This window comes from Saccopteryx bilineata, chromosome 1 (assembly GCF_036850765.1).
Source record: "Saccopteryx bilineata isolate mSacBil1 chromosome 1, mSacBil1_pri_phased_curated, whole genome shotgun sequence".
Taxonomy (NCBI): domain Eukaryota; kingdom Metazoa; phylum Chordata; class Mammalia; order Chiroptera; family Emballonuridae; genus Saccopteryx; species Saccopteryx bilineata.
The window spans coordinates 125,039,329-125,059,890 of record NC_089490.1 but is presented as its reverse complement, the minus strand read 5'-3'; the positions used below and the strand labels follow the sequence as shown (position 1 = coordinate 125,059,890).

At 36.6% G+C, this 20,562-nt stretch overlaps 2 protein-coding genes across 15 annotated transcripts in view; one reads left to right on the top strand and one right to left on the bottom strand.

Annotated features, from left to right (window-relative positions):
- Positions 1–15,376, top strand: part of DNAI7 (dynein axonemal intermediate chain 7) — an 83,845-nt gene extending 68,469 nt beyond the window's left edge. For 7 of the 8 annotated variants that reach the window (XM_066264816.1, XM_066264812.1, XM_066264834.1 and 4 more), the window contains 5 exons: positions 1,176–1,332; positions 11,003–11,217; positions 12,356–12,523; positions 14,029–14,142; positions 15,095–15,376. In XM_066264816.1, coding sequence (XP_066120913.1) covers positions 1,176–1,332; positions 11,003–11,217; positions 12,356–12,523; positions 14,029–14,142; positions 15,095–15,376 — 936 coding nt within the window. The remainder of the gene's footprint in view (positions 1–1,175; positions 1,333–11,002; positions 11,218–12,355; positions 12,524–14,028; positions 14,143–15,094) is intronic. The other variant, XM_066264838.1, reaches the window with a different exon arrangement.
- Positions 15,377–15,436: 60 nt separating this feature from the next.
- The window catches only part of IRAG2 (inositol 1,4,5-triphosphate receptor associated 2), a 60,217-nt gene continuing 55,091 nt past the window's right edge, over positions 15,437–20,562 (bottom strand). For all 7 annotated transcript variants that reach the window (XM_066264852.1, XM_066264876.1, XM_066264859.1 and 4 more), the window contains 3 exons: positions 20,244–20,345; positions 17,912–18,019; positions 15,437–16,438 (listed from right to left, as the gene is read on the bottom strand). In XM_066264852.1, coding sequence (XP_066120949.1) covers positions 16,198–16,438; positions 17,912–18,019; positions 20,244–20,345 — 451 coding nt within the window. In that variant the 3' untranslated portion in view covers positions 15,437–16,197. The remainder of the gene's footprint in view (positions 16,439–17,911; positions 18,020–20,243; positions 20,346–20,562) is intronic.

The following is a 20,562-nucleotide window of genomic DNA, read 5'->3' as shown; positions in this document are numbered from 1 at the left end:
TAGATTAGTGGTCCCCTGCAAGTGGTCCCTCGACCAGAAGCATCAGTATCATTTGGCCTCATCTGGGAATTTGCTAGAAATGCAAATTCATGGGCCCCACATGAGTCTTACAGAATCAGAAATTTTGGAGGTGTGAGACTCAGCAGTCTGTATTTCAGCAGAACACACCTAAAGAGCCACTGGTGTGGATCCTTGACATACAAAATGTGGTCCATCAATCAGCAACATCAACATCACCTGGAAATTTGTTATAAATGCATAATTTGGGACTTCACCTCAGATCTACTGAATATGCATTTTAACAAAACCTTCAGGTGATTCATACACCCATTAAACTTAGGGAAGCACTGATCCAAGTTGTGCCAGGGTTCCTGATGCACGGACCACACTTTGAGTAGTGATACCGATGATAGCAGTTGTTAGGCCATCTGTCGAGGAGTTTCTCGTTCTCACACTAATAAATACTGTAGTAACATTTGCACAAGTATTGACTTGGTTTCACTTTACCTCACTGGCTTGTGTCCCAAATATACCCAGTTCTGTTGTTACTGCTCTTTCTCCTTCCTGCTCTGTGCCCTTTTTTTTCTCTCTCCCTGGCTCTCCTCTAACATGCTATGTCCATAGATTGCCAGGCACTTCTAACCTACATTTTAGGATCTTATATTAGAACAATATTTATCAACTTTTTTTTCCCATTATCGCTTCTCTAAGGAGCTCTCGTAAACATTTTTCTCTAACCAGCCCCCCATAGAATTTTAATACCATAGTATTAAAGAATGTATTTGAGTATGTACTATATGTATATCTGTGCTTTATTCATAAAAGAGTAAGATTCTGTCATGCTTCCCCCAAACGAATTTTCACTCTATTGGGGATGATATTGTCATTCCTTTTCTCTCTTCCCACAAATGAGAATGTATTTATCAGAACAAGCCTGAGGGAGATAATCTGATCTATAGCCACTTTGAAGAAACTATATACATTCAAACATAGTGATTTTTCTCCTTCAATTGTTATGTTTTAATTTTGTTGTGACATTTTGTTAGTCTATAGTTAAATGAGACCAAATTGCAGTGCTTATTAAAAATAACTATGTAGCTAATTTAGCAATATTTACACCTTTAACTGATAGCAGTCAGCTTCTAACTTGGTATTGTTTTGGTCATTTTTAAAAGATACACAAAGGAGGATTACAGAAATACGTATATCCTCCAGCAACTACGGAAGACTCTGAGACAGAAAATACTTTCCCTCCCATAGAAGTAAAGCTCGAGGTTCATGAGAATGTGATCTTTTTTGAGGATCCTATGGTTGCAAGGTGGGACGCTAAAGGTACAGCAACGCCTTGAACCAGCTTTGATAATTATTTAATGAAAGGAGGTGTACTATACAAATCCTTAAATCAAAACAGGAAATGCAGTGGTACTGTAAACTAATCTTACATGATCGTGTCAATTCTAGGGTTTTGTTGGCTCTTAGTGGAAATGAATATTGTAGTTTAAAGATGTATTGAACTTTATAATTCTTAGTTACTAAAGTGTATATATCTGCCATAATCTGAAGAATTACAATTCAAATTTGGATTAAAATTTGATTATTTTAATGTTAATGCTTTATAAATTGGAAATCTTCCTACAACCAAGTATTGAAGTATTGGGGATGGGAACTGGGGAGGTGGGGGAAAGAGGAAAACTAGCTACTATGTGCCTCTTTATAATTTTTGATTGTTGAACCATAGGAAATTATTGCTTATTCAGAATTTAAATAAGTATCAATAAATCAGGAGTACCAACAAATACAAATTAATGATTCACTAATCATTAACATATATGATTTGGGGTTGTCTGGCTAAACTTTGAAAGGTCTTGGTCTTGTGAATTAATGTATGCAGTTTTGAAGCTCCTAGATGAAAGCTGTATAGCTTTGTTTTTAATGAGAATTATTTTATACCCATCTGTTTATTTGAGAAAGGATTTACATATTTGATGATAGGTTGGGAACAGTTTAGATCAATAAATCACTGAACTATTATTTAAACTTTTTTTTTCTTAAGTGAGAGCAGGGAGGCAGGAAGACAAATTGCCATATGTGCCCCGACTGGGATCCACCTGGCAAGCCCCTTATGGGGCGATGCTCTGCCCATCTGAAGCCATTGCTCTGTTGCACAGCAAATGAGCTCTTTTAGTGCCTGAGGCAAGGCCATGGAGTCATCCTCAGTGCCTAGGGCCACTTGCTCCAATGGAGCCTTGGCTGTGGGAAAAGAAGAGAGAGATAAAGAATGAGAAGGGAGAGGGGGAGGGTGAAGAAGCAGATGGGCACTTCTTGGGTGTGCCCTGTCTGGGAATCAAACCTGGGTCATCCACATGCCAGGCTGACACTCTACTACTGAGCCTGCCAGCCAGGGACTATTTAAACTATTTATCTAGTTTTGGGAGCAGGGAATATAGGAACTTTTCTACCAAGAACGGTAAATGTTTTGGAATTTAAACATTTTTATGACTGCTCTAATACTCCACATTTTTGCTTATATAGATATAGTTACAATATAATTATTTATATTTTAGAAATAGTTTATGTATTAGAAACAGTATATTGCTATCAATACATTAAATTATAAAATATATTAAAATAAACAATTAGGTGATTTCTTCCTTGCTTTAGAAGTTTCACTTTTACCTTTTCATTAATGGTAATGTTTGTAAGTATTTATCAGATTAAAAATTATTCAGACTAAGTTAGAATTAGACAAGATAAATTATTCACATGATTTAGGGAAATATAACTCATAAAATTTTACTCTAACTGCTGTAATTAGACAGCATATGACTCCAGTATTTTGTAAACCATGAGCAAACTCCTTGCCTAAAAATACTAGAAACTTGGAGAATCTATTTAGAAGTGATACTTAATTTTTACCTTTAGAAATTAAAATAATTTTGTTAATGTAAAAACAGAAAGGAGAAAGGAAAATAACTCAGTTTGTCATAATTGTATTTGTTACATATGAGGAAAGGTGAACTAAGCAAAACTGGAGAGGGCATTCTGGGAAATGACTGATTCATTCATTTGTTCCACAAAAATGCTAAACAGTAAGAAATATAGGGCCCTGGCCACTTGCTAAGTCTGTTAAAGTATCATTCCAAAATACCAAGGTTGTGGGTTTGATCCCTGGTCTGGGCAGATATGGGAAGTGACCAATGGATGCACAGCTAAGTGGAAGAACAAATGAATGCTTCTCTCTGTTTCCCTCTCTCACTCTATTTCTATCTCTCTTTTTCTCACTCTTCTTCTCACTGTCTCTCTAAAATCAGTCAATCAATAAAAATAAATTAGAAAATAAAAAATATAGAGATAAATGAGTTTTTTCCCTTGGAATTTTAAAGTTGTAGGAGAGCAGACAGGAAATAACATCCTAACACCATGTAGTGAGGTGCTGTGGTAGATAGAAGTGCTGCAGAGCAGAGCAGTGACCAGATCAATCTGGAGAGTTAGGGGTGAAACATTGAACAGGTCCTAAAGAGACTAAGAGAACATTCTCACATTAAGTTTTGTATGGGCGTATCTTCATTTCTCTTGGGTATACACCTAGAAGTAGAATTGCTGAATTGAATGGTAAATTTATGTTAACTTTTTAACAAACTGCCAAATTGTTTTTCAAAGTATTGCTGGTGGAAATGAGGTTCTTTTACAGAGTCTCAGGAAAAGTATTCCACGGAACTCATGTATAGGGAAGTTGAGGCTTTTGTACTAAGATTTACTTAGGGTTGAAATGGAAGGCTGCACACAGTTTTCCAGTGTATCATCTCCAGCCATCCCGCCATGGAAAAAAGTCCAATCTTGTCTTCATTAGGCCCAATACAAAGTCTAGTGTTCAGATATTGTCCTGATTCAGTGCAGTTTGTCCCTGTCCTCATCTGGCTGGCCTAGTCGGTTTGGGTGCACCCGGACTGGCGCTGTGCTTAAGCCACGTTTAGAGCCCTCGGTTGGGGAGCCTGGCTGCTGCCTGCCCGAGGCAGCTTATTAGAGCTGCGGGACTACTTTGGAGAGGGTGCAAACACATAGGGAAAATACATGTTTCCAAGCAGAAGAGGAGAGAAGAGAAAAGCTCTTTTGTTAGCCTGAATTGTATTCTTAAACTAACCAGTTAACTTCTTAATCCTTTGTGGGCTTGCATTGGTTCCTCCCATTATCCCATCAGATCCTTCTTCTGGGCTAGATTGACAGGACTCTATGGCCACCATCTTAGCTTCCACTGCACAGGCCTTCAAGTGGAAGCCCAGAAGCACCCCCACCTCCTCCACAGTCTGTTAATGGATTGATTGTTCCCTGGGAGAGGCTTCCTAACTGACTCTGGGATTAAGTCCCAGGGGCAGAGGACACAGTGGTTTCCTGTAGTGTGGAAATAAGCTGTAAATGCTATAGTTTCCTAGCAAATGGGTGCTGTAACTTCCTACCAAAACAGTCTTCCCAGTTTTATCAAACTTAATATTCCTTTACCCTAATTTATTATTTTTAATATCTGATTCCCTCTGCTTCCTTCCCTTATTAATATTTATCCACCTATGCTAACAAAATTGGCTCTACCATTTTATATGCCTGCTAACAATGAGTTTTTCCATTTCTCCACATCATTGTCAACATTTTGTTATTATCTGTCTTTTCTATTATAACCATTGTAGTGGGTATGAAGTGGTATCTTGGTTTTTAATTTGTATTTACCATCTGACAAGGCAGTGGTGCAGTGGATAGAGAGTCGGTCTGGGAAACTAAGGACCCAGGTTCAAAACCCTGAGGTCACTGGCTTGAGTGTGGGCTCATCATCTTGAGTGCAGGTTTGCCAGCTTGAGCATGGGATCATAGACATGACACCATGGTTGTTGGCTTAAAGCCCAAGGTCGCTGGCTAAGGTGCCTAAGGTGCCGCAACTATGAGTTGATGCTTCTGATCTCTCTCCCTTCCTGTCTGTCCATTTCTCTCTCTTGCTCTCATGCTAAAAAAAAAAAAAAAAGGTATTTACCTAGTGACTACTGATAATGTTGAGCACATTTATTTTTTTATTTTAATTTTTTTGATTAATTTTAATGGGGTGACTGATAAATCAGGGTACTTATGTTCAGAGAAAACATCTCTAGGTTATTTTGACATTTGATTATGCTGCATTCCCATCACCCAAAGTCCAATTGTCTTCCGTCACCTTCTAAATGGTTTTCTTTGTGCCCCTCTCCTCCCCCAAACTCCACCCTCTCCTCACTCCCAACCCGTAACCCCCACACTCTTGTCCATGTCTCTGAGTCTCATTTTTATGTCCCACCTATGTATGGAATCATATAGTTCTTACTTTTCTCTGATTTACTTATTTCGCTCAGTATAATGTTATCAAGGTCCATCCATGTTGTTGTAAATGGTCCAATGTCATCATTTCTTATGGCTGAGTAGTATTCCATAGTTTATATGTACCAAAGCTTTTTAATCCACTCATCCACTGACGGACACTTGGGCTGTTTCCAGATCTTTCCTATTGTGAGCAATGCTGCCATAAACATGGGGGTGCATTTCTTCTTTTCAAACAGTGCTATGGTGTTCTTGGGGTATATTCCTAAAAGTGGTATAGCTGAGTCAAAAGGCAGTTCGATTTTTAATTTTTTGAGGAATCTCCATACTGTTTTCCACAGTGGCTGCACCAGTCTGCATTCCCACTAACAGTGCAGGAGGGTTCCCTTTTCTCCACATCCTCGCCAGCACTTATTAGGTGTTGTTTTGTTGATGAGCACCATTCTGACTGGTGTGAGATGATACCTTGTTGTGGTTTTAATTTGCATTTCTCTAATGATTAGTGATGTTGAGCATTTTTTCATATACCTATTGACCATCTGTATGTCCTCTTTGGATAAAGGTCTATTCATTTCTTGTGCCCATTTTTTGATTGGATTGTTTGTCTTCCTGGTATTGAGTTTTACAAGTTCTTTATAAATTTGGTTATTAACCCCTTATCAGACATATTGTCAAATATATTCTCCCATTGTGTAGTTTGTCTTTTTATTCTGTTCTTATTGTCTTTAGCTATGCAAAAGCTATTTAGTTTGATATAGTCCCATTTGTTTATATTGTCTTTTATTTCACTTGCCCGTGGAGATAAATCGGGAAACATATTGCTGTGAGAGATGTCTGAGAGCTTACTGCCTATGTTTTTTTCTAAGATGCTTATGGTTTTATGGCTTATATTTAAGTCTTTTATCCATTTTGAGTTTATTTTTGTGAATGGTGTAAGTTGGTGGTCTATTTTCACTTTTTTGTAGGTAGCCGTCCAATTTTCCCAACACCATTTGTTGAAGAGGCTGTCTTTACTCCAATGTATGCTCTTACCTCCTTTGTCAAATATCAGTTGTCCATAAAAGTGTGGGTTTATTTCTAGGTTCTCAGTTTTGTTCCATTGATCTATATGCCTGTTCTTATGCCAGTACCAGGCTGCTTTGAGTACAATGGCCTTGTAGCATAACTTGATATCCGGAAGTGTGATACCTCCCATTTTATTCTTCCTTTTCAAGAATGCTGGGGCTATTTGTGTTCTCTTTTGGTTCCATATAAATTTTTGGAATATGTGTTCTATATTTTTGAAGTAAGTCATTGGTATTTTAATCAGCATTGCATTGAATTTATAAACTGCTTTGGGTAATATAGACATTTTAATGATGTTTATTTTTCCTAACCATGAGCATAGTATATGCTTCCACTTATTTGTATCTTCCCTGATTTCTTTTATGAATGTTTTATAATTTTCTGAGTACAAGTCTTTAATTTCCCTGGTTAAATTTATTCCTAGGTACTTTATTTTTTTGGTTGCAATGGTGAAGGGGATTGCTTCCTTAATTTCTCTTTCTGACAGTTCATTGTTAGTTATAAAAATGCCTCTGATTTCTGAGTATTAATTTTATATCCTGCCACCTTGCTGAATTCATTTCTCAGGTCCAGTAGTTTTTTGACTGAGACTTTAGGGTTTTCTATATACAATATCGTATCATTTGCATATAATGATAGTTTTACTTCTTCTTTTCCAATTTGGATGCCTTTTATTTCTTCTTCTTGTCTGATTGCTGTGGCTTCCAGTACTATGTTGAATAAAAGTGGTGAAAGGGGGCACCCCTGCCTTGTTCCTGATCTTAAGGGGATTGCTTTTAATTTTTGCCCATTGAGTATGATGTTGGCTGTGGGTTTGTCATAGATGGCCTTTATCATGTTGAGGTATGTTTTCTGTATTCCCACTTTGCTGAAAGTTTTGATCATGAATGGGTGCTGGATTTTATCAAATGCTTTTTCTGCATCTATTGAAATTATCATGTGGTTTTTCTCCTTCCTTTTGTTTATGTGATGAATCACATTGATTGATTTTCAAATACTGTACCAGCCTTGCCTCCCAAAAATAAATCCCACTTGATCATAGTGTATGATTTTTTTCATATTTTACTGGATCTGGTTTGCTAATACTTTGTTGAGGATTTTAGCACCTAAATTCATCAGGGATATTAGCCTATAATTTTCTTTCTTTCTGTTGTCTTTGCCTGGTTTTGGAATCAGAATTATACTCACCTCATGAAAGGAGCTTGGAAGTCTTCCTTCCTCTTGAATTTTTTGAAATAGCTCGAGAAGGATAGGAGTTAGTTCTTCTTTGAATATTTGGTAGAATTCACTTGTGAAGCCATCAGGCCCAGGACTTTCCTTTTTTGGGAGTTTTTTGATAACTGTTTCAATCTCATTTGTTGTAATTGGTCTCTTTAGGTTTTCTGATTCTTCCAGATTAATTTTTGGAAGATTATATGTTTCAAGGAATTTGTCCATTTCATCTAGGTTGTCTAGTTTTTTTGGCGTACAGTTCTTCATAGTATTTTCTTACAATATTTTGTATTTCTGTTGTGTCAGTTGTTATTTCTCCACTCTTGTTTCTAATTTTATTTATTTGAGTCCTCTCTCTTTTTTTCTTGGTGAGTCTGGTTAAAGGTTCATTGATCTTGTTTACTTTTTCAAAGAACCAGCTCCTGGTTTCATTGGTCCTCTGTATTGTTTTTTTAGCCTCTATGTCATTTATTTCTGCTCTGATCTTTATTATTTTCTTCCTTCTACTACCTCTGGGCTTCACTTGCTGTTCTTTTTCTATTTCTTTTAGATACAGGGTCAAGTTGTTTATTTGAACTTTTTCTAGCTTCTTAAGGTATGCCTGTAATGGTATGAACTTCCCTCTCAGGACTGCTTTTGCTGTGTCCCATAAATTTTGAGTTGATGTATGCTCGTTATCGTTCATTTCTAGGAATTTTTTATTTATTTTTTATCTCATTGTTAACCCATTTGTTATTTAATAACATGCTATTTAGTTTCCAAGTGTTTGAGTATTTCTGAGCTTTTCTGTTGTGGTTGATTTCTAGTTTCATGCCATTGTGATCAGAGAAAGTGCTCGATATGATTTCAATCTTCTTAAATTTTTTGAGACCACTTTTGTGCCCTAACATATAGTCTATCCTAGAGAATGTACCATGAGCACTTGAAAAGAATGTATATGCTGCTGCTTTAGGGTGAAAGGTTCTGAAGATATCTATTAAATCCAGTTGATCTAGTGTGTCCTTTAAGTCTGCTATTTCTTTGTTAATTTTCTTTCTTGAGGATCTATCTAGTGATTTTAGTGGGGTATTGAAATCCCCTACTATTATAGTATTGCTGTTGATCTCGCCATTTAAATCCATCAAAGTCTGCTTTATATATTTAGGTGCTCTTATATTAGGTGCGTAGATATTTATAACGGTTATATCTTCCTGTTGGATTGCTCCCTTTATCATTATGCAGTGATCATCTGTGTCCCTTACTATATAACCTTTGTTTTAAAGTCTATTTTGTCTGATATAAGTATTGCTTCCCCATCTTTTTTTTTTTTTTAATCTTTTTTTTTTTAATTTTATTTATTCATTTTAGAGAGGAGAGAGAAAGGGACAGAGAGAGACAGAGGAGAGAGGGACAGAGAGAGAAGGTGGGGAGGAGCTGGAAGCATCAACTCTCATATGTGCCTTGACCAGGCAAGCCCAGGGTTTCGAACTGGCGACCTCAGCATTTCCAGGTCGACGCTTTAACCACTGCGCCACCACAGGTCAGGCCCCATCTTTTTTTTTTATCTCCATTTTCATGAAATATTTTTTTCCAAATTTTACTTTCAGTCTATGTGTATCTTTTGTTTTGAGGTGTGTCTCTTGTAGACAACATATGTATGGGTCCTGTTTTCTTATTCATGCAGCTACCTTGTGTCTTTTGATCGGATCATTTAATCCATTTACATTTAAGGTTATTATTGATATGTAGTTGTTTATTGCCATTTTATTCTTTAAAACTGTATTCCTCTTTTGCTATATTCTTTTTCTCCTTTGATCTGTTTACAACAGACCCCTTAGCATTTCTTGCAGCATTGGTTTGGGTATAGTGAATTCCTTGAGTTTTTTGTTTTGTTTTGTTTTTGTCTGGAAAGCTTTTTATTTCTCCTTCAATTTTAAATGCTAGCCTTTGCTGGATAAAGTAGTCTTGGTTGTAGGCTCTTGTTCTGCATTACTTTGAATATTTCTTGCCATTCCCTTCTGGCCTCAAGTGTTTCTGTTGAGAAGTTGGAAGTCATCCTTATGGGGGCTCCTTTGTAGGTGATAGTCTTTTTTCTCTAGCAACTTTTAATATTTTCTCTTAATCACTTAGCTTTGATATTTTAATTATGATGTGTCTTGGTGTAGATTTCTTTGGGTTTCTCTTTAATGGAGCTCTCTGTGCTTCTTTACCTTGTGAGACATTTTCCTGCCTTAATTGTGGGAAGTTTCCAGCTATTGTATGTTTGAACAGTCTCTATCTTTTGTTCTTTCTCTTCTTCTTCAGGAACCCTTATGATGTGATGTTATTTCTCTTCATGTTGTCACAGAGCTCTCTTAGAGTTTCCTCAGACTTTTTGAGTCTCTTTTCTTTTTTCTGCTCAAGCACATTTATTTTTTGAGAGAGAGACAGGAAGGGAGATGAGAAGCATCAGTTTGTAGTTGTGTCACTTTAGTTGTTCATTGATTGCTTCTATTATGTGCCTTGACCAGGGGGCTTAAGCCAGTGACCTTGGGATCATGTCAGTGACCTTAGAATCATGTCAGTGATCCTGTACTGAAGCCAGTGACCCTGAGCTCAAGCTGGTGAGCCTGTGCTCAAACCATAACCTCAGGGTTTTGAACCTGGGACCTCAGCATCTCAGGTCAATGTTCAAACCACTGCATTGAGCATCTTTTTATATTATCTTTTCACATATCTTTTTTGGTGAAATGCTTATTCAAATCTTTTACCCATTTTTTAAATTAGGTTGTGTTTTATTATAAAGTTGTAAGAGACACAAAAGGCCATATATTATATGTTTCCATTTATATAAAAAGTCCAGAAAAGGCAAATCTTTAGAGACAGGAAGTATATTAATGGTTTCCTGGGGCTGGAAGGTAGAAATGGGAATTAACTATAAATGGACATAAGGAACTTAATAGGAGGATAATGTTCTAAAACTGGATGTAGTGGTGATTGTACAATTGGGCAAATTTTTAAAAATTTAATTGTATATTTAACACAGGTAAATGTTAAAGCTGTTTAAAAAAAGATGAAAGTAGATTTTAGAAGGTACTCTAAAATGTTAAGAAAAGAGTACTCTAGGAAGAAAGTTCATGTGCAGAGACACACAAGTGTATGAGGTTGTTGAAGAAGGAAAATAAAAGGTGGCTTAAATCAGGTATGAGAAGTGGTAAAAGATAAAGACAGAAATGTGAATCAAAGTTTCATTTGAAGGTTTTACATACCTTGCTGAGGAGTTTGGGCTTGATTCTGTAGATAGAAACTCCAAGCAGTGAGATTCTATTCTAAATGCGAAAGATAATTTATACATATTGCAGTTATTTGGGTGGTTTCATTCAACTTAATTTTGTGTAGGAAAAAATGAAACTAATGTCTTTCTTCACTTATGAAGGTAAACTTTGGAAAACTGATGGCATCAGAAACGTAACTTACAAGTCAGGGGAAAGACTTTTAACATTCAGCTTGGAGACTTTTGGTCCTGTTACCTTGATTCAAGACACCCATATTAACATGCCATATCAGTCATGGGAACTAAGACCACTTGATGTGAATCAAGTACTTTTGATTGTGGCTACATTATTCATTGAGATTCAAATACAAATTAAGGTAAATCCTGTTATAGCACCTCATATCCAAGAGGTAAACCTCACTGATGACTTTGTGAGTGTGTCAGAGCAATCACTGGTAATTTACATATTGAAATGTCTTTTATAAATATATTTAACATATACCTTGAGATATAATTTCTAAAGGAAATATTAATTGAATAGGTAGGAAATAACATGTAAAAAGCAAGGCACACATTTATACCCTAACATTACTAGGAATAGACCAGTTAATGGAGCTATAAGCCTGGTTGTAATGTGACTGTCAGAGAGTTTTGACCCACTCCTGAGAGGCTCTCTGATCTTTATCAACAAGCCATTTGGAATTTCTCTCTGAATGAGCCTCTATTGCATATCAATCAGAATTTACATAGCCTGAAATTCAGAGAGAAAATGTAGTTTAGTTGTCCCCTGAGGCTGAAGGTAGGCATGGGGATTAACTATAAATTGGCATGAGAGATCTTGTAAGGATGGAGGAAGGATGAAAGTGTTCTACAACTGATTTATGATAAAAGTTGCGCCAATCAGTAAAGTTACAATAAGTCATTTTATGGCATTTGAAATGGGTGAATTTTATGAAATGTAAAATATACCTCATTAAAGTTGTTTGAAGCCTATAATGTCTTATCAAAATGACAGGAAGACTAGATATTATCAAACTTTGCTTTTAAAAGCAGATAAGAGGTATGAATTCTGTATACCTTCAAATTACCAGTTAAAACTGTATAATAATTTTACATTATTATGTTAAATCTTATGTGTAAAAAAAATTATCCTTAAAAGTTGTATCATGATTGCTATCAAGTAGCTCTTATAATTAAATAGGAGCATATGTAGTATTCTTAGATTATAATTTATGAAATAGGAACCTGAACCATCCTTTCATCCAGGCCCTTGATCTCTTTATTGCTCAGATAAAGCCCCAACAGAATTTCTCAACTGCTTAAGGTACCATAGGGACCTTGTGCCAGAGTTTTCAGATTGGTCCTAAAACATACTGGCCCTGCATTCTTTTTAATGTAGAAGAGATAGGATTTTTGTTTAAATGATATAAAGAACCCAAAGGCTAGAACCAGAATGATAAGGAAGTAATAATTTCCTTACCAAAGTTAAAGCTTTTTTTTCTCATTGAAAACTAGGAAGATCTCTGCATGTTATCCTCACTCAAACTAAATAAAAAAAAGCATTCCTCTATTTTGGAAGGAAAGTGGATGACTCCTATTTCTTTCATTATTGCTTTGAAAGAAGCTGGATTGAATATCTTCCCTACTGGACACTCTCATTTTTATGTTGTTATAAACCATAAGGTAAGAATAAATCTCTCTAAATTTAATGTAATGGGCATTTAGAATGCTAGCAAGTATTACATTTTGTAATAAATCTTAAGGTATAACATGGGTTTTCTATATTCAGTTACATAAGATTATAGTTAGAAAGGAAGGAATCAAATGGCAAGACCAGAAATTTTGAGTTCTCTCAAATTTAATAACTTTTCACAGAGAGTAGGCCTGTATGATCTTCATCTTGACAAAGGGAGCACATGCACAGCTGGTCAGTTCAGTGCTAAGGTAGTCAGAGCAATTCTGAATTTTGTATTTTTTCTTCTTTCCAGACTGGACGGATATATGTAAGATTTCTTAAAAATGTATATGACTCAGCAGTTTCCCAAATGTGATAAGTTAGGTAAAGTTAAACACATACACACACCACTGGTACACAAAACCCACTCCTGTTTCTTGACAGAGCCTTCCTGTCTCTACATATTGCTTGTGTTACTCATAAGGCTTTAAATGAGATCCTTCCATGTTAAACTGTGAGCTCTTTGAGGATGGGACTGTATTTTCATCAACTTTGATTGATTCTTCTAGCATTTAGCATACTCCTGGAATAGAGTAGGTGTTTAGTAAACATTTATGACATATGAAGACAAAGTAGCTTCTAATCATGAAAGGTGTTTTGGGCAGACAAGTTCAATACTCAAGAATAAGTTTATCAAATACCAGAAAATGACAATATGGGTAGACGTTTATATAACATCTGAAAATAATTGTATCATTAAAAGAGTGTTCATGTGTAGGAAAAAAACCCACCTTGGTTTTAGTAACTCAAATTGCCATTTACTCTGCAAATGCTGAATGTAGTATACTATTAATCTCTTCAGAATATTCAAGGATTTCTTTTTCTGGACACCTATATTCTAGGCTCAGGATACATTATTGAATAATAATAATAATAAAAAAGAGGACCTGCCCATGTGGAACTTACATTATAGTAGAGGGAGGGAAAAATAAGCAATAAACAAAAAATAAAATTATCTCATATGTCAAAGGTGGCTAAAGTGCTATGGGAAAACTAAAAGGTAGATCAGGAATGCTGGGGGTCAGGGCAATGTACAATATCAGACAGAGTATTGGGGGCTCGATGAGAAAGTAAGATTCGAGCAAAATGTGAAGGTGGGGAACTTAACCAAGTAGGTATCTCAGGAAGCAGCTTCCAGGCTGAGTGGCCTGGTATGTTTGAAGATTGGAGGAATAGCAAGAAGGCCAGGCATCTGGAACAGAGAGAGCAAAGGGAGAAGAAAAGATAAGGTCAGCTAGATAATGGGTGTGTGTGTACAGGAGTGTCAGATCACACAGATACTTGTCGATTGCTTTTGGGACTTTGGATTCTATTCTGAGAGAAAAGGAAAGCCACTGCCCTGTTTTGAGAGAGGAGTCACATGATCTGACTTACATTTTAAATGGGCTTTTCTTTGTAGGGAGACTTGTTGAGAAGGCTTTATGATCAATTTCGTTTGTTTTCATATTGACAGGTTCCTTTGGTAGAAATGAAAGCTTATCGACAAATGGCCCTGTTAAGTTCTGCTTTTATGTTTGGCTGGAGCAGATGGAATATGCACTGTGATTCTAAAAATGTTGTATTTAAGGTATAGTAGATACAAAAACCCTATTTCTTCCTCCTACTTTGTCTTCTCAAAAAAAGGTACTAAAAAGCTAAATAATGTAGACCACAGTTTCTCTCCTAAAAAAGGTGAAAAAATTAACATTCAAAATGTAGTTTTAATGGACAAGAGTGTGGTGGTTACAGGGGGTGGGGGGAGAGGGGAAGGGCACAAAGAAAATCAGATCGAAAGTGACAAAGACAATTTGACTTTGAGTGATGGATATGCAACATAATCAAATGTCAAAATGACCTGGAGATGTTTTCTCTGAATTTATATACCCTAATTAATCAATGTCACCCCATTAAAACTAATTGTCTAAATTTTAAAAATGTAGTTTTAAAACCATTTTTTTGACAAAAATATAAAACTAAACTATGTAAGGTTATGCCTTCATTGTTTGTTATGATACCAAATGCTCTTGATTCAGAATACAGTCCTTATACCTCTTTATACTGACTCAGAACAAATGGAAGCCTTCACATGAATCCACGTTTATAACTCACAAAATCTCCTCTGAGAGGGTGAGGCCTCTAACTTCACTTTCTGGAATATTTACTACTTGCCTGATAAATTCTAAAAGCTGACTGATGAATGCTTTGGCATGAATTAACCAACTTACTTATCTTGTTTGTTGTGTGTTTCTCCCACTAGAATATAAGCTCCCTGAGGACAGCCATTAGTTATTGATTAAGGTTTGGTGGTTTTTTCCCTTTGTTTTGTTGTTATTGTTATTATATCCCCAGAAACTAGAGTAGTATCTGGCACATGATAGTCATTCAATAAACATTTGTTCCATGAATTAATACATTTTGAGATGTTCCATAAACACTAAAAATTTGGGGGACTGAGTTGAACCCTTCAAATATTACTCTGTTGCCAAAATGCCTAATAGAATGTGAACTATGAACGGATTTCTCCAATTTTCTTTTGTTAGGTGAGGGAACACCTTACTAAAGAAGAACCTGATGTTCAGAATTTTAATTGGACCCTTTTAATGTTTGGTGGTGACAGAGCTCTAAGGCTCAAGATCAACGAATACAGTGAGGCATACTCTGAAGACCTTGAAGAAGAAACTGAGTTCCATTCTACTCTTTATCACATGGTTGAGGATTTTGCTTCTAAAGGAGCAATGGAGAAAATCAGGAACTCCAACTGCCAGTTTATTGACTCTGTATGCCATATGCTACTCTCCATTAGATTACTCAGCTTTTCTTAATCTTCACTGATAAATTTTAATCAGTATGAAGTCAAGCAACTAGAAGAATAATCAGATACTTTCTCAACAAAATGTAATAAGTGACTATATTTCAAATATGTTATAAAAATGACCTAATCAACATTTTTATACTCAAATTTTATTTTTTTAAGTGTGAGTTTTTGGTCCTAGTTGGCTCAGTTGGCCTGGCATGTGGACATCCCAGGTTTGATTCCTGGCCAGGGCACACAGGAGAAGCGACCATCTGCTTCTCCACCCTTCCCCTCCCCCCTTCTCTCTCCCTCTTTTCCCCTTCCACAGCCATGGCTGGATTGGTTCGAGTGAGTTGGCCCTAGGTGCTGAGGATGACTCTGAGGATGGCCTCTGCTTCAGGTACTAAAAATAGCTCGGTTGCAAGCATGACCCCAGATGGGCAGAGCATTAGCCAAAGATGGAGACTACCAGGTAGATCCTGGTCAGGGCACATGCGAGAGTCTGTCTCTCTAGCTCCCTTCCTCTCACTTGGGAAAGAAAAAAAAAAAGTATTAGTTTCTTTTCCCCCTAGGAATACTGGCCCTCTCAGAGTTTAAATTTCACTATATGAAGATTTAATGACTCTTTATTTCAATAAATTTTAACAAACAATATATAATATCTCCTCCTCAAAAAGCTCATTAAAAGGTCATGGGGAAGTGATCACAAAAAGAGAGAATTTTAAAATCTTAGTCATTCTGAGAACTTCTAGTTCCAGGCTATATTTGCCCAGCTAAAAGTTACTAATTCACAAAATTCAAATACTAAAACTTTTAAAATAAAGATACAAACATTAGGATGTTGAACAGTCACACTGGTGGTGGCCCGTTGTGTCGGAGTCTGGTAAACGGCCACAAGATATGTTCTAGAGACATCCAGGTTGCTCCATCCTGGGTGGGAGCAGCATCCACAGACTTTTGGAAAAACCCACCTGTGAGGAAGCTCATCAAAGCTGCAAACAGTACAATCAACGCAACAGAAAGCCAAAGGGCCTTAGCCTTTCTGAAAGAAGTCTTGAGATTTGTTGCCCAGGAAGCTATTGTGTCATAACTATAAGGAAAACACAAATTCAAAATTTGGTCATCATAGTAATCCATTATTAGAAATACTCCTTTTGCCAAAAATACCAATCAAGTCATAGACAAGCTCGTGTATACCACCAACCCTGCTTTGGAATCAACTACATAATGTGATCTCTTGTCTTGGTTTTGATCACATGTCCCCTTGTAATTGTTAGAATTAAAGAAATAATGTGTTAGGATGAGAATAGGAAAATTATATAATTTAGGCATTATTTAACTTCTAATAAGAACATATGAGGGTTTATCTCATTCTCTTATGCAGCTAAGGCAACGTGCTCCTACGGTGGAAACAAAAGCATTTATGGAGTAGAGTAGGATATGTGTGTATATACATATGTATATATAACTGTGTCCCTTATTTCTCACCATTCCTTAGATTTTTGCTGTACTGAAATTTAAATTCTCTCTTTTAGAATACTCACCAAACAAAGTTTATTACAGTATCATTTACATCTTTGGAAATAGTTAACTCTGCACTAAACACTGTACTAAGTATAATTACATAAACACTGTACATATGCTAATTCATTTTATATTGACAACAAAACAATGACATAGGTACTAGTATCACCCTTATTTTATAGATAAGAAATTGGTGCTCAAAAATGGATGAATAGGGCCCTGGCCAGTTGGCTTAGTGGTAGAGCATCAGCCTGGTCAATGGAAGCCCTGTGTTTGATTGCTGGTCAGGGCACACAGGAGAAGCGACTGCTTTTCCTCACCTCCCCCCATTTTCTCTCTTCTGCTCCCTCAGCCATGGCTCTATTGGTTTGAGCGAGTTGGCCCTGGATGCTGAGGATGGTTCTATGGCCTCGCCTCAGGCACTAAAATAGCTTGGTTGCCAAGCAATGGAGCAATGGCCCCAGATGGGCAGAGCATTGCCCAGTAGGGGGCTTGCTGGGTGGATCTCGGTAAGGGTGCATACAGGAGTCTGTCTCTCTGCCTTCCCACCTCTCAATAATAATAATAATAATAAATGAATGAATGGGTCTGGCCAGTCACACAGCCAGGAAGAGAGCTGGAAATTGAGCCTAGACCAGTGGTCAGCAAACTCATTAGTCAACAGAGCCAAATTTTTTAAACTTAAACTATATAGGTAGGTACATTGTTATTAACTTAATTAGGGTACTCCTAAGCTGGCCTTTGCTAAAAACGTCCTCAATCTGATTGAGCCGCATGTGGCTCACGAGCCGTGGTTTGGCGACCTCTGGCCTAGGTCATCCGGCTTCAAGGCCCAGGTTCCTAAGGCTGAATTCTCCTGCCTGTTGTTAACTAACAGATTCAGGGATAAGACCTGTAAACCATATGAAGTTTGGTATTCATCTTAAATTTAACAGTTTGATGGGTACTTTAGTAATTTAATTAAGAGTAATACTCTTAACCCTGCCTTACCTTTCCCCATTCCACTAAAATGATGTAACTTGGCAGGTAGACAACTTACACTGAGCAGACATCCCAGTTTGATGGATTAGTTCTCTTTTCAGAAAAACTTGGCTTTCTTGTCCTTTCTACTATTTGTTCTCCAGGTGATTCTGCATCATCTTTAGTTCTGTAAATAAGTATTTTTTTAATATTCAAAGCTAATGTGCTATAATTATATAATGTTGCTAAATTTTACTGTAATAATAAAGATGCTTCCAGATATTTGTTTTGCTTTAGAAAGATTTGATAAATATCTAATTCTAAAATTCAAATAACCAAATTTATATATTTAACCATTTTGTTTTCATTAATTAGTCTTCTACCACATGGGCTTTAATAACCACCTTAGTTGATTTTACTTTTTTCTCTAGGTTTTTGATCAGTGCTAAACTGGAATACCATTAAAGTATTATTTCTTCTCTTTCTCTAAAAATGTTCATTTTAAAATTGGTTATGAAAATATTTTCAGTGTAAAACTAGTTAAGATATGTTCATATTCAGTGATCTGGCAAATACCAATTGAATTGACTTTATTTGAAATAAAATCATATTATCTATCTAAAGAGGAATTCGTCACCTAAACAACACTTGTTTCATTATGTTCACTAGTCAGTCGTAGTTTGATTTGAGTTTTGATATCTCAAGCTCATACTGCCCTCACAATTGCCAAATGGAATTTCGTCTCAAAGTCATTGTTTTATTCAAACAAATATAAGGAATGTATCTGGTAGATTTTAGTTTCATTTTTAAAGGAAAGAAGGCCCCAAAGCCAGAATTAATTTCATTTTTGTAAGATTCTCAAGGTTTCAGCCTTCTGTTTATAAAAACTTCCTAGTAAAAATCATACCAGGCCTGACCTGTGGTGGTGCAGTGGATAAAGCGTCGACCTGGAAATGCTGAGGTTGCCGGTTCGAAACCCTGGGCTTGCCTGGTCAAGGCACATATGGGAGTTGATGCTTCTAGCTCCTCCCCACCTTCTCTCTCTGTTTCTCTCTCCTCTCTCTCTCTCCCTCTCTGTTTCTCTCTCTCCCTTTCTCTCTCTTCTCTAAAATGAATTAAAAAAAATTTTGTAAATCATACCATACTAACAAAAAGCAAATAATAGGTTGTAATCTCTTGAAGGACACACTTGATAATTTTTTCCACCCCAGATCAGGAAATATCCATTATGGTAGAGTTTTTATTTTTTAGTACATGCAGTTGGCTCCCAGGATCATTTAAACACACAAGTAAAACCCAAATACTTTAAAGGTAGGCACTGTCTTATTCATCTTTATATTCTTTAGGTTTGAGTGCAGCATCTATCACATAGTAGGCACTCAGTGAAAATGTATAAAATGAACATAAAATTTTTCATTAAGATCTCTACAGCCCTGGCCGGTTGGCTCAGTGTTAGAGTGCTGGCCCAGCATGTGGAAGTCCCGGGTTCAATTCCCGGCCAGGGCACACAGGAGAAGCACCCATCTGCTTCTCCACCCTTCTCCCTCTCTTTCCTCTCTATCTCTTTCTTCCCCTCCTGCAGCCAAGGCTCCATTGGAGCAAAGTTGGCCCAGGCAGTGAGGATGGCACCATGGTCTCTGCCTCAGGCGCTAGAATGGCTCCAGCCGCAATGGAGCAACACCTCAGATGGGCAGAGCATCGCCCCCTGGTGGGCATGCTGGGTGGATCCCAGTCAGGTGCATGCAGGAGACTGTCTGCCTCCCCGCTTCTAACTTCAGAAAAATACAAAAAAAAATCTCTACAGATGAGAAACTGAGACCAACTAAATTTAAAACAATTTGTCTAAGGTCATTCAAGGACTTAGAGGCACTTGTTTATGTCCCTCCTTCCTGCCCTCTCCCTTGTGCTATAGAAGTATATTTTACTTAACTTTCTAGAGACAGGGATAGTAATGTAGATTTTTAAGTTCCTTATACTCTTCATTTATGCAACAGGAAGATATAGATATATAATGCATATACATTACATATATGCTATATATATAATTCATGGGGTTTTTTTGTTTTGTTTTTTGTTCTTTGTTTTTTATTTTTAAAGATGGACATTTTACTTCTGTGGCTATTTACCTTCCCCCTTGCTAGCCCGAAACCAATAAATGGAAAAAAAGTATTTTCACAAATCAGGCAAATTCCAGGCAAAGTCTTTTCTAACTTAAGACTCTAAACCTTGCAGTTCTGAGTGCTACAAGAGTTAATATATTCACAAAGAGCATTTATGTAGTGCTTTACAGTTTATAAGTCTTAATGAATTATGTTTCTGATGATGCAGCATTGATCTGATTTCCACAGAATGAAATGATCCCCACGGTGTACACCCCAGCTCACATAACAAAAACACCACACTTCACCTACTTTAGCTCACACTTTTCTTCTTCACCATCTGCCCAGGAATAAGTGCTGGTAAATCGATGTAATGAGGGGCGGTGTTCACTCTGCTTTGACCCCAAAATACGCCTACATAAAGATGATAATATCCACTTGTCAAACCAAATACATTCATAGCCATTATTAATTTATTTCCCACTGCCTAAATCAATACAAGAATTATAAGTTCTAATTATTTTCCTTAGCACTCACATAACACATTTCATAATAAAACACTTTCAAGATAATATAATGATTTTTTGATTAGTTGGCTTATATCGCTTATTTCAAAGACCTTTACTTTAGC